At 39.3% G+C, this 13,403-nt stretch overlaps 1 protein-coding gene across 1 annotated transcript in view; it reads right to left on the reverse strand.

Annotated features, from left to right (window-relative positions):
- NDFIP2 (Nedd4 family interacting protein 2) overlaps positions 1–10,322 on the reverse strand; it is a 67,824-nt gene extending 57,502 nt beyond the window's left edge. Inside the window, exon 1 of the mRNA XM_027589119.1 lies at positions 9,979–10,322. Within this exon, the coding sequence (XP_027444920.1) occupies positions 9,979–10,296 (318 nt within the window). The 5' untranslated portion in view covers positions 10,297–10,322. The remainder of the gene's footprint in view (positions 1–9,978) is intronic.
- Positions 10,323–13,403: the final 3,081 nt, after the last annotated feature.

Below are 13,403 nucleotides of genomic sequence, written 5' to 3' on the forward strand. Positions count from 1 at the left end.
AAATACTCCCTAAATGCCTACCATATGCCAGGTACTGAAAGATATAGCAATGAACTAAACAAACAAAATCCCTGTTCTCATGAAGTTTACACCTGGGGTGAAGGGAGGAGGTAGGAATTAAATACACAAAATATTTAGAATATCAGTTGGTGATGAGTACTACAGAAAAAACTTTGAAAGTATTGTGAAAAGGGTATATAGTTATTTTAAATAAGATGGCCAAGAGGGCCTCAATGAGGGGACCACTCCAACAGAATGAAGATTCTACCAGACATGAGAAGTCTGTCTTTGCCATTCTCACAGAAAAAATTTATACTCTATTCCACTACCCATTCATCTCTACCCCAATTCTAGTGACAAACTAGGCGTTTGACTGATTACCAGGTAGAAGTAAATGATGCAAAACAACCTTACAACAGTCCTAAGGGTTTGTTTCTAGACTGGGTGAAATAAAAAATTTGTCAGAAGCATCTGGCAACAGGCCCAAGCTTCCGGACTGTTTGAGGTATATTACCATAACTATATCAGAGGTGGGCAAATTACAGCAAGCCAAATCTAGCCCACTGTTTTTGAGCCACATTAATCCGTTTACATATTAAGTATGGATACTTCTGCACTACAACAGTAGATCTGAGAAGTTATGACACAGATCACATGGCCTGGGAAGCCTAAAATATTTACTATCTGGCCCTTTACAGAAGTTGGTCTAGATCATCAACACTACCATCACCATCATCACCACCACCACCACCACCCCCACAGTAAGACCACTTTCAGGGTCACCTTCATGAGCACATAACCAGTGTAGTCACTAGAACCCTGCCTCAGGAAGGCCCCATGCTTGGGGTTTAATGCTCTATGGTCACCATCTTAAAATTTTTAATAATTTTATCTCTGAATCTGAGTTTTATAAGTAAACCCCAATGAGACAATAGTGCATGTACCAGGGCTCAGAAGAAGCCGTAAGAAGGGGTGCCTGGGTGGCTCAGATGGTTAAGCGTCTGCCTTCGGCTCAGGTCATGATCCCAGGGTCCTGGGATCAAGCCCCACATCGGGCTCCTGACTCAGCAGGGAGTCTGCTTCTCCCCTTCTCCCTCTCCCTCTGCCTCTCTCCCTGCTTATGCTCTCTCTCTGTCTCTATCTCTGTGTCTCAGATGAATAAATAAAATCTTAAAAAAAAAAAAGAAAAAGAAGCCATAAGAAGTCTGCCTCCCCGGGAAGGATTCTCAGTCAGTTGAACCCTCTGGCTCTGATTGACCTCCCCACGCTTGCCCCATAACTAGGGGTATAACAAGGCACCAGCCACCCCCATCCCAGGCTGGCATCACTGTGACACATTCACAGGCAAACCAGCAAGGTTTCCTCCTGTGGCTGATTCAGGTATGGAGCAAGTCCTGGCACGGAGGATGCAATCCCTTGGGAGTTGTCCATCTGCTGTGGGTTGAGACAGCAGACCTACAGGAAGGGGAGACTGGCTTCCTTGCCCCAGGCCAGGAACCCATATTTTCATTTGGCACTGGGACCTACAAATTATGTAGCTAGACTTCACTGCTTTCATAAAACAAAAATTATAAACCAAAGTTGTAAATGAAACTTCCATTCTTCTATCAAATTCATAAAATTTCTATGGTCTGTCCCATTTCACTCTGAGCCAACGCCCTTCTTCTTGCTCTAGCCACAAAGTTTTCTTCATATTCTTACACCAACAAACTAATATTCACCATAAGCCACTATCACACTTGAAATACTCATCAACTAGAACAGTTCAATCAAGCCTCAGCCTGACTGTCACACCCTTCAGAATGGATGACGTTCTCTGATTATCCTGATTCCAGTCAACTGAGGGGTCAAACCAACTGGTGTGACATCTCCAAAGATGGTCACCACCAATTTCTTACCTGCATGTATATGCATGCCTCTCCTTCACTGAGATGGAGTTTATTTCCTCTCCCTTTGAACAGGGCTGAATCTATGACTGCTTTAAAATTTAGCACAGAGGGGAACTGAAATGATCCAGTCAACAGTACCAGTTGAGCTCCCAATCAACAGTCAGCATCAACTGCTAGCCAAGTGAATGAGTTATCTTGGACATTCCAACCCAATCAAGCCCCAAAACAGCTGCAGCCCCAGCTATCATCACATGGAGCAGAAGAATCTCTTTATTGATCAAAGCCAACCCACGGAATCATGAAACATAATAAAATGCTCGCATATGGAGTAGTTTGTTATAAAGCAATATAAAACAATAACAAAATCTGAATACCACATCCATCACAGCTAAGCCTATTATTTAACCTCTTTATGTCTCATTTTTTCTCATCTGCAAAGTAAGGATCAGGATATTATCTATTTCACAGAAGTGGTCTAAGGATTAAATGTGCTCATATGTGTAAAGCACTTGGCAGAGTTCTCAGCATATTCCTGACATAATGCAAAGTCATTATTGTTCTATTATTGCTATTTCAGTATTGATAAAATTTATTACTCATTCCACAACCTGCTTCATTTTTTTAAAAACTACCTAGTACTATCTGAAATTATGCTGACTTATTTATCTGCACCCCCTCCTCCACCAAAGTATGAGCCATACGACATTTGGCTATTGTCTTGTTCACCAGCACTAAAACAGAATTTGGTAGACAGAGATACTTCATGAATTATTATATATTGAATAAATGAGTTTCAGGACCTCTGTTTCATAGTTAACAATGATATCCAAGAACTGTTCCCATACCTTAAGCATAAATCTGACAAGAGGCACTCAAAACATAAAATAAGCATATCAACTATAATGTGGTATTTTCATGACATAATTCCAACACACTTGTTACTGCACAAATCTTTTACTATTACTAGATCATGTACTACTTAAATATGCCTAAGCGATGGCCAGCATTTGATTCAGTATCAATTAGGTGTGCTCATGTAGTATATCATCTGTACTTTAATTTTTTTAAGCTTTTTAACTCCTGCACAGTTAACACACAGTGTTATATTACTTTCAGATGGTGTACAATATAGTGATTCAACAATTCTATACATTACTCCATGTTCATTATGATAAGTACACTCTTAATCCCCTTCACCTATTTCACCCACCCCCCCAACCACTTCCCTTCTGGTTAACTATCAGTTTGTTCTCTATAGTTAAGAATCAGCTTCTTGAGGGGCGCCTGGGTGGCTCAGTTAGTTAAGCGACTGCCTTCGGCTCAGGTCATGATCCTGGAGTCCCGGGATCAAGTCCCACATCGGGCTTCCTGCTCAGCAGGGAGTCTGCTTCTCCCTCTGACCCTCTTCCCTCTCGTGCTTTCTATATCTCATTCTCTCTCTCTCTCAAATAAATAAATAAAATCTTTAAAAAAAAAAAAGAATCAGCTTCTTGATTTGTCTCGCTCTTTTTTCTTTTGTTTTGTTTCTTAAATTCCACATATGAGTGTCAAGTATTTATCTTTCTCTGACTTTTTTGGCTTAGCACTATATTCTCTAATTCCAACCATGTTATTACAAATAGTAATATTTCATTCTTTTTATGACTAATATTCCATTTTATATATACGTATGTATGTATGTGTATGTATACACACACACACACACACACACACACACACACACCCCACATCTTCTATATCCATTTATCTATGGTTGGACACTTGAGCTGCTTCCATAATTTGGCTATTATAAATAATGCTACAATAAGCATAGGGATGCATGTATGTCTCTAAATTAGTGTTCTTGTATTTTGGGGGTAAATACCCAGTAGTGTAATTATTGAATTGTAGAGTAGTTCTATTTTTAACTTTCTGAGGAACCTCCATACTGTTTTCCACAGTGGCTGCACCCACCAACAGTGTACAAGGGTTCCTAATTCTCCACATCCCCACCAACACTGTTCCTTGTTCATTTGTATAATTAAAAAAAAAAAAAAAATGAGCTGCCCTCAATCAATCAAATCAGTGACACACTTACAGTTAATATCACTACAAGCACAGAAATAGCCAGAGAAACTTTAATATGAGCTCTGTTCAAAAACAAATTAACCACGGGCGCCTGGGTGGCTCAGTCGTTAAACGTCTGCCTTCAGCTCAGGTCATGATCCCGGGGTCCTGGGATCAAGCCCTGCATCAGGCTCCCTGCTCCGCGGGAGGCCTGCTTTTCCCTCTCCCACTCCCCCTACTTGTGTTCCCTTTCTTGCGATATCTCTCTCTGTCAAATAAATAAATAAAATCTTAAAAAAAAAAAACAAATTAACCTGGCAACACACAATAACATAATACTAGTCTTCAATCTGTGGAAACTTGGTATAATATAGATTTGAGTATGAATTTCCTCAATTACAGTTTTTATTTATAAGTTTCAAACCTATTCTAAAGTTGAGATAAAAATCATTCACAGGAACCCTGAGCGCTGAAGCACCTCCAAAATACACCAGGTCTAGAAGGTAGAAAGACACACAAAAACATAATTCATTATAACAAGTTCTCTAATACTGTGATTTTCAACTTTTCTCTGCCTTGATGCAGATGAGATACAAGTAACTCGCCCTCTCTCCCTCTTCCAAATATAGTTTTGTAGGAGTTTTTACATTTAAGAACAGGCAAACAAACCAGAGGGGTGTAGTACAGAATTGCAGATGAGAAATAAACATACGTAAAATCAAAGAAGTAAGAAAGAATACATCATGGCTGAAGAAGTAATAATAATAAGTAGGTCCTGCTAGACAACAGCAGTTAGTGCATAAAAATTAAGAGGAGGAACTGCTAAGATATTGCACTGTACAGGTCCAATAAGCCCACCAGAATGGCTAAAATTAAAAAAGACTGACAACACCAAGATTTGGCAAGTTGGTGGAGCAACCAAAATTTCATACATTGTTGGTAAAAGTGTAAAATGGTACAACTACTTGGTAAAAAGTCTGGTGGTTTCTTATAAAAGTAAACATACACCTATCCTATTACTAGTAATTCCACCCAAGAGAAATGAAAATATATGTTGATAAAAAGATTTGTACAGGGGCGCCTGGGTGGCTCAGTTGGTTAAATGGCTGCCTTCAGCTTAGGTCATGATCCCAGGGTCCTGGGATCAAGTCCCGCATCAAGCTCCCTGCTGAGGGAGCCTGCTTCTCCCTCTCCTTCTGCCTGCCACTCCCCCTGCTTGTACTCTCTCCTTCTGTCAAAATAAATAAAATCTTAAAAAAAAAAAAAAAGATATTTAAAAAAAAAAAGATTTGTACAAAAATATTCCTACCAGCTTTATCCATAATAGCCAAAAACTGGAAACAACCCAAATGTCCATCAACAGAGCAATGGATGAATAAACTGTAGTGTATTCATTCAGTTTATACAATGAAATACTATTCAGCAATAAAAAGGATGATATACAAATTTATGCTCTACAAATATGACCCACACAGTGCAAAAGACACACTGAAGGATGGTCAGAAGAAGGAAGAAAGTAGTAAGTAGGATCTTACAACAGTCAATGTCATAGAAAGTATTAACATTTAAATAGTAAGTACAAAATGAGTTCACAAAGAGAAGTCAGAGAACAGTAGAAAGCTTCTTATCAGGAATAAGGAGTTTCAAGGAGAAAGTAAGTTCCCAGTGTCAATATAACAGAAATCCAGCAAGATGAACAAAGAAAAATACCTATCAGATTAAGCAATGAGCAACTCTGATGATGTAAAAGTGGTGTGGTAAGAATATACACCAGAAAAAGGATACTGATAAATTCAAAGGAAACAAACAAGTGAGGATCAAAGAAATAAAGGTAGGCCAAGAAGGAAAAAGCTAGAGAGCAACATAATATAAAAGGCTACAGTATTTCTTTAACATGAAAAGCAAAAGTAAATGACTACACCTAAAAATCCCCATCTATTATCTCATCCAGAACATGTACTATTGAGTAAGGCAGTCGTGGGCGTGACTGTCCCTGCATATTCCCGCTGAGTGTGAAAGTCTGCAAAACTTACCTACTTCCTGATACTGAGTAGATTCTTGTAATAAGTCACCTAGGCAATAAAGAAGGTCAAGGTTACCACAGCACATAACTATACTCCAAGGGAGAGGTGAACTACCTTGTTTGTTGCCTGCTACAATGTTTGCTGCTTGCTAAAAAAGTACTGGAGCCTTGGTCCTCAGTTCCTCCATTGTGACCCACTACATGCATCCATCTAGACTCATCACCTTCATGGGAACTGGGTACTAACGAAAACCTACACAAACATGCTGATGTTCACGCCACTTGCTGTGTTATGAGTAATAACGCTAGTGTTTCTGATCTGGCCATCTCCTGTTTTTTACTAGCAACAATTAAAAATTAATAAAACTAACTTATTAGCCTATAAACATGGTAAAATCAAATCTTAAGACTTTTCACAGTACTTGACATGAGCAACAAAGAACTAGTTGATATTCATGTTGCTATATAAAAAAGAGACACAAAAGTGGTCACAAACAAAAACTGAAATATATATAATACTTTATAGTTTGTATACCTTAAGTTATTCATAATATTATTTATCATGTAACGGCCTCGGTATTTTATCTTTTACGTAAATTACAACATATAATTCTCATAATAATCCTTATGAGATAGGTACTAATATGATGAAACAGAGGCTTCAAATGTTAAGTAAATAAGCTAAGGGCCCACAAACTGTAAACAGCACAACCTAAATACAAGCCCAGATGCCTTTAAAATGTGGTTTTTTTTAAACCATCAATAATCAATCTCCTTCCCAGATGATTTACCAAGGACAACTCTAATTCTCCAGATATAAGACCAAAGTACCTAGACCTTTACAGTATGAATACTTCATTATGTTCACAGAAAAATTAACATTTTGGAAATGTTAATCTTAAAATTTTCTTCAAAATTCTGTGATCAAAATTTAGGAAGAGCTAGGTCAAACAAATCCAAACCATTGTCTCTACTGCAAAATTTCTCATGGTTTTAATATACAAATATATGTTTTAACATGCTAATGTAAGCCATAAATCTTCTAAGATAATCTATTATCAGCATTCTGGAAAAGAGTTTGGGAAACTACTGCTACAATCAACAATGCCAACTTTACTGATATACAGAATTATCTTTGAAACCATAATAGTCAGCTTGGTTCAGGTACATAATCCTTTAAAAGAGAGAACATCAAAGTTAGAATGTGGCCTAACAGCTTCAAGCCAAATCAACTACTACATAGTTTGGCAACATTGCTCATTTTTTACCAAGCAAGACTTAATTCCCCATAACACAAGGAAATTATATAGCATACCTAGCTTTTTCTGAAATTAGAAGGGTAATAATTAAGGCTTTTGGTAGCTCTACATTGTTTTACCTAACAAAATTCAGACCCCCTATAACAAGGGAAGCGAAGAAAAGACCACAGAAAAACCAGTTTCCACATAAAACCTGTGCATTGGTTAATGGTAGTGAGTCATCCTGGTGGGCCTGCGCATCACTGCCAGCTTTCCAATATGGAAAAGCTAAACTGTAACTCTTATCACCAAGTGATAAATTATCATCACATACTATTTCACCCCTAAGTATATCTGCCCGTCTCCTACTTAGTCATCTCTTAACATTCAACAACTGAAATTGTTTACTGCTCAGTGATCTACTAATCATTCCAAAGTTTTCAAAAACTCTGAGCTAGAGACAGCCACGCAGCAGTTGTGTTCATCGTATAAACAAACCAGAGCTGCAGATTTGTCCCGGGCCAAATAGTCTAGGAGACACCAATTCAGCTGCTTCTTTGGAATAACTAGACAGAGTTATTTACCAGGCCACTCTCAACAAAACCAAGAGTTATACTAGACAAAGGAAATAATTATGTAATTACAAAGCAACAGGAATTAACATCCAAATTTAAACTACACTAAGACTCTCAAACACTTGCCCTACAAAGAAAACCCATTAATATCATACCTACTTAAAGTGAACAGTAACTTTATTTTTTTATATAGAAAGCTGGAATTAATGGATTTTATTTTTTTAATTTTTATTTTTTGTTATGTTAGTCACCATACAGTACATCATTAGTTTTTGATGTAGTGTTCCATGATTCATTGTTTGTGTATAACACCCAGTGCTCCATGCAGAACGTGCCCTCCTTAATACCCATCACCAGGCTAACCCATCCCCCCACCCAAGAGTAACTTTAAAAGAACAAATTTTTGCCCTCTGCTCTGAAGGAATGCTTCCACCCAATCAAAGTCTATTTCAAAGTCTACGTAGGACATATCTCCAGTTGAGGGGGAAAAAATGAAATAAAATATGATATGTCCACTTATTGTGAAGAAAGTTGTAGAGAAAAGGAAAAAAATCTTAAAACTAGGAGAGTAAATTTCAAAATATTGGTGTTAGGAATTTTTTTTTTAGTAATAATTAAGTCAAGTCTTAACTAGTCATAACTACTGAAAGTGAATGTGACAATATAACAAATTATTTTAAGGCACAGCTACATCAATTAAAAATGTTTTGAGTAGTGACTTGTGTATGAGAACATGGTTGATTCTGATATAAGCAAAATCCCCACAGACAAAGAATTCAAATCAGTTAATGCCATTAAGGAAACAAATAGGATCAAGAAAAGAAAAGAGATTAGAAAAAAACCACGGGAAATAGTACTCAATATTAACCTACTGAATTTTATTTTAGCTAACATTTGCAAAAATAAAAAATAAACTACCAAAAGTGTGTACACTGACCACTTGAAAAATGCCTTCCATACTGACAGCAGTATTTTCCAAACCATTCTGAAAATACGGACAAATTTTCACAAAATTCAACACAGATCATTTGACGATTTACAGAATGTAAAGCAGATGAAATGAAACCATCATGAGCTTTTACCTTAGAAAAATGCAAAATTGCATACATTGGGATTTCATCTTTCAGTAGCCTTCATATTTGTCAAAATGCAATTATTAAATTCTTAGTTCATAATTAAGGCTCACATGTGCAAATACATATTTGTTCTATTATAACTACATTTGTAAAATTTCACAAACAGTACTATTAATTGCACCATCAATGCTACATATTAACGTTTTCCTCCTCTTCCTTAGTAAAAAGGTTTAACTTATTACCATCTGAAAGTTTATATTGTAACTCGCTACCTAGTTACAACAGAAGAGTCAACTATTGCCGAGACCCTTCTTTAAAGAGTGTTTACAATAGAAGGCCCCAATGCCAGGACCATAATACTAGAGGAAAAACTACGTTGGAAAAATTGACACTGAAAAATAGAGAGGGACACTTTTCAGTCATTTTAACATACAAAGGCTTATGTGGTTGAACTGGAAAACCCTGTATTTAATGAAAAATAATTCTTCAAACAAGATTTGCGTTTTTTTCTAGTAAAACTTCTATATCCTCTCCTACCCCTCCCCCCAAAAAAGTCGGAATTGGAAAAAATAGTCACTTTTAATACTAACAATGGAAAAGGACAAAATGACAAGGTTAACTAGAGCTGAGACACAAGATCAGCACCGCTATTCTCTATAGTTACACAATTTTTCAACCCACATTTTTCACCGAATCCACATCCCACCCTACATCGTGCTTACATCTCCTCCCCCCACCAACCCGCTCCATTTATGACGGCGATCATCTTCCTAGCAGGTATGTGAACTCAACACCATTTCCAGCAGACAATCCACTGTAAAGGTCTCAAAAGTGACTGGGTCAGGGAATTAGGAAATGATCGAGAAAGTGAGAAGTAAAACAAATACAAGTTTTAGGAAAGGGAGGCCGGAGGGCGTCCTACAGCGGGGTATAGGGTGCGGGTGAGGGGCGGGGAGGTAGGAGGAGCCCTGGGTCGAGAGCAAACGGTCTCGAATCAGTGGCAAGCTCCACAAGGAGAGGTGTAAAGGAAAAAAATAAATTACGCAGTTTTTAGCCCGAAGAAGGGGACTCCCTGGTCAACGGCGGGAGGCGGCCCGCTCAGGAGGCCGGGGCGGGGGCGCAGGAACTCACCACCTGGTAGCGGCCAGTCCCCGGCTGGTGGTGATCCATCCTGCCCGGCTCGGTATCCGGCTTCCGAGCGGGCGAGTCGTCTCGGTTCTCGACCCCCTCGTCCACCCCCGTCGCCGACGTCGTCGCCGCAGCGCCCCTTCCGCCTCTGTTTCTGCCGCCGCGGTCGCCCGGCCGGGCCGCTTCACTTCCTGTCGCTCCCGCAGCAGCCGCGGAATCCTCCGCGTCGGCCACCGCGCAGTGAAGCCCCAGAACGACGCGCGCGCTACTGAGCATGCTCGGAATGGTTGCGCATGCTCGTTGGGTCCTCAGGCGTCCCATTCGCGTCGCAAGCAGGGGAGGTTGGGCTGGGTGGGAGGAGATGGAAAAGTAAGACAAGTCCGGGGAACTGTCTAGGTTGTTGGGAGTGGGCGGTGGCAAAGGGAACGGAAAAAAAATATCACCGTCCTTGATAGGTCTTTTCTATTGGACGGGTTTCGCGCAAGCACAGGCGGGTACACAGTCACACCACGCAGAAACCAGAGTGGAGGGGAAAGAGAACGCATACCTAGAACACCTGAGGTCGGGTCACCACCCATTTACCCAACACGTCCTCTTATTACTCACCCAGCATAGGACAATGCAGGGAGATCCGTCTCTAGGACGTTCCTGTAACGCGCATTCAAAATCATTAGTGAGGTAAGGGATATCTTTTTAAATATTGTTTTGACCCCCTCTTGGTAGTATGAGATTTAAGAATCTAACAGGGACTCTTCAACCATACTCTTAATATCTCGCCAAGGAAGGAGGACTCTGGAGAGCCCTAGGTTACTGGAAGGATACAAGAATATAATGAAATAAGTTAGGACTGTTTTGTCATCCTACTCAAATAATTCCGAAGGATTTAACAATAAATTTGTGTACTATCTAAGTGTCTGGGTAACCACACGTTACCTACTATGTGTGAGTATCTCCCAAAGGCCACAAAGCATGTTTTTCTAGGGAGTAGAAGAGTATGATGGAACAAAATAAAGTACCTTTTAACCCAAAGACCTGCTTTCTATGCCCTGAAAACTATGATCCCTCATAATCTGGCCCAGCTATCTCTTTTACTTTACTTCCTTCCTGAATCTCCAAAGGACATTCCTGGAATGAAAAAGGCCACTGAATGAGCCTGATCAGCTAGTTAAAATAGCAAAAATACAATAAAGACAGAAACTCATTGAGAGATCATCACCAAAAAAATTTAAACCTTCTTGACAATTTTATTCAAAGCATTGACTAGTTCTTCCTAGTTTTACCATCCTGAAACATCTAGTGGTAGAGAGCATGAATAGGCTAACAATAAAAAGAGACAATAATATCATACTTAAATGTCTTTAAACTTGTTTTCTTTTGATCTAAGTTCATATATTTTAGATTCGAAGACGATGAAATAGAACATTTTCTTGTATTATTGTACAAGAGGTCACCCTCACAATTTCACCCCAAATGGTATCATCTTTCATGGTCAAAACAACAGTATCAACAAAATGAAATTAGATTCCTACATCACTTATGACCTATACTGCTCCTTTAGAACTTAATTTTATATGTGCTTGTGTTTTCGTTAACCATTTATATGTCCATTTGTTGTTTCTCAAATACACTACTGCTCAGGGCAGAGGCCATTTTTTACACTTAACACACCCAGATCAGTACTGAGAACATAATGGTAAAAGCTTAAAGACCTGACCAAAAGTAGACATCCTGAATCCTGTTAGGGTGACGGATTCTTTCAATTTTACCCTCCTCCCAAGTTCTGTGAACATTTTGCTAATCTAGAGAGCAAATGACAAAATTCAATGGGAGAGCACTTTTTCAGTGAAGAAGAGGAAGAGAAAGAGGGGAAGGAAGTAAAATAATAACTAATGGATATTGAATCCTCCCCAAGCTGGGGGCTGCATATGTTACATCATTTTATCCTCACAATATCTCCTTGCTGTAGGCATGACTATAATCCCTGTTTAACAAATCAGTAAGTAAGGCATCAAGAGGTTCAGGAACTTGTCCAAAGCCAAATCACTAGCAAATGGTCACAGACTCCAGAATCTCCTCTATATTAAGCACAATGCTATAATATACCCTAAAAAAAAAAAAAAAATGCATCACAAAGAGCCAATCTGACTTCGTTAAGTCTACCTTCTTGATCTATATGAAATAAATGATTTTTTCTCATTATCCCCAAAAGAGCCACACTGAGCTCCTTTTGCCCATTTTACAACTAAGCCAGTGTGACCTGTAGTAGCCCATCACAAGGGAGGCCCTGAGTTGTCCCACTAAGAGCAATGTATTTTGGGTGAAATGGGAATAACAATATTCTTATCCTTTTAGAGGCCTTAAGCAACATCCAATATATTCAACCCCTAAACTTACTGGAAGTGGTGACAACTCTAGTTACCTAAGAAGTTGGTGGTAGTGTACCTCTAGAAACTAGTTCAAGTGCAATTTTAGAATTTTAATGCATTTCACTAACACCTCTTGTTCTGGCCTAGTCAATTTTCATCTCCAAATATACAGCCACCCATAATTTCACGAGTGCCACGTTGCAGTACTGGGGCAGACATGGCGATAAACTGCCAGGATTCCCCATCCAGAAAACACTCTGACCAGGTGCAAGGAGTGTGATTAACCAACAACCTCCAGCTGTTAGCTGTGTCGGGGTTTCCTTGAGTTTTCAACCTGAGGTCGTGTTATTTTCAGCGTGGCATCTGGTCATTGACTGGTGGTGGTACAGGTTAAGCCACTTTTGCCTGACACTGACCCTTTTAAGGGGCAATCTTTGCTTCATAACTCCCTGCTAAACTCGTTAGCTCTGCAGTATGTTGTAATGAGTCTCCCTGCCCGATCTTTTTTCCTTTCACAGATGTTAACTCCCTAATAAATCTCTTGCACTCATAAATTCATAGCAGCATCTGCTTCCTGGAGAACCCAAACTAGACAAGTGCCAAAATGTAAAGTGATAAAACATTGTTCATATCAAAATTGTGTGAAATGACTACAAAGGTCCTTTCACATAATTGATGTTTCACCTCCAGAATCACCCCCAGTACCCTCCATTGTTCCCATTTTCTCATGTGGACATAATGTCTTCCCACTCAGAATGACTTGGATGTTCTGTAAAGTGATGCTATTGAGTCCCCTTTTTCTGGGACATACTTCCCACTGGAATCCCTCCTACCTTCCCAAAAGCAGAGTCATTCCCGCCAGAGGTAAACTGCTTTCTTATCATCCTCCATTGTCTCCTCTCAGCTCAAATTGGGTATGCTAAGCTACATATACATGTGCCAAGATTGTTTGTTGATATTCCCACCAATTAAAGAGCAGTGGACAGACATGCCATTGCCTGCAGATGGCTTTCTACACAGGCCTAAATCACAGGTAGGCAAATGCTCCAAATTTTCCTTAAT

This window comes from Zalophus californianus, chromosome 3 (genome assembly GCF_009762305.2).
Source record: "Zalophus californianus isolate mZalCal1 chromosome 3, mZalCal1.pri.v2, whole genome shotgun sequence".
NCBI lineage: Eukaryota > Metazoa > Chordata > Mammalia > Carnivora > Otariidae > Zalophus > Zalophus californianus.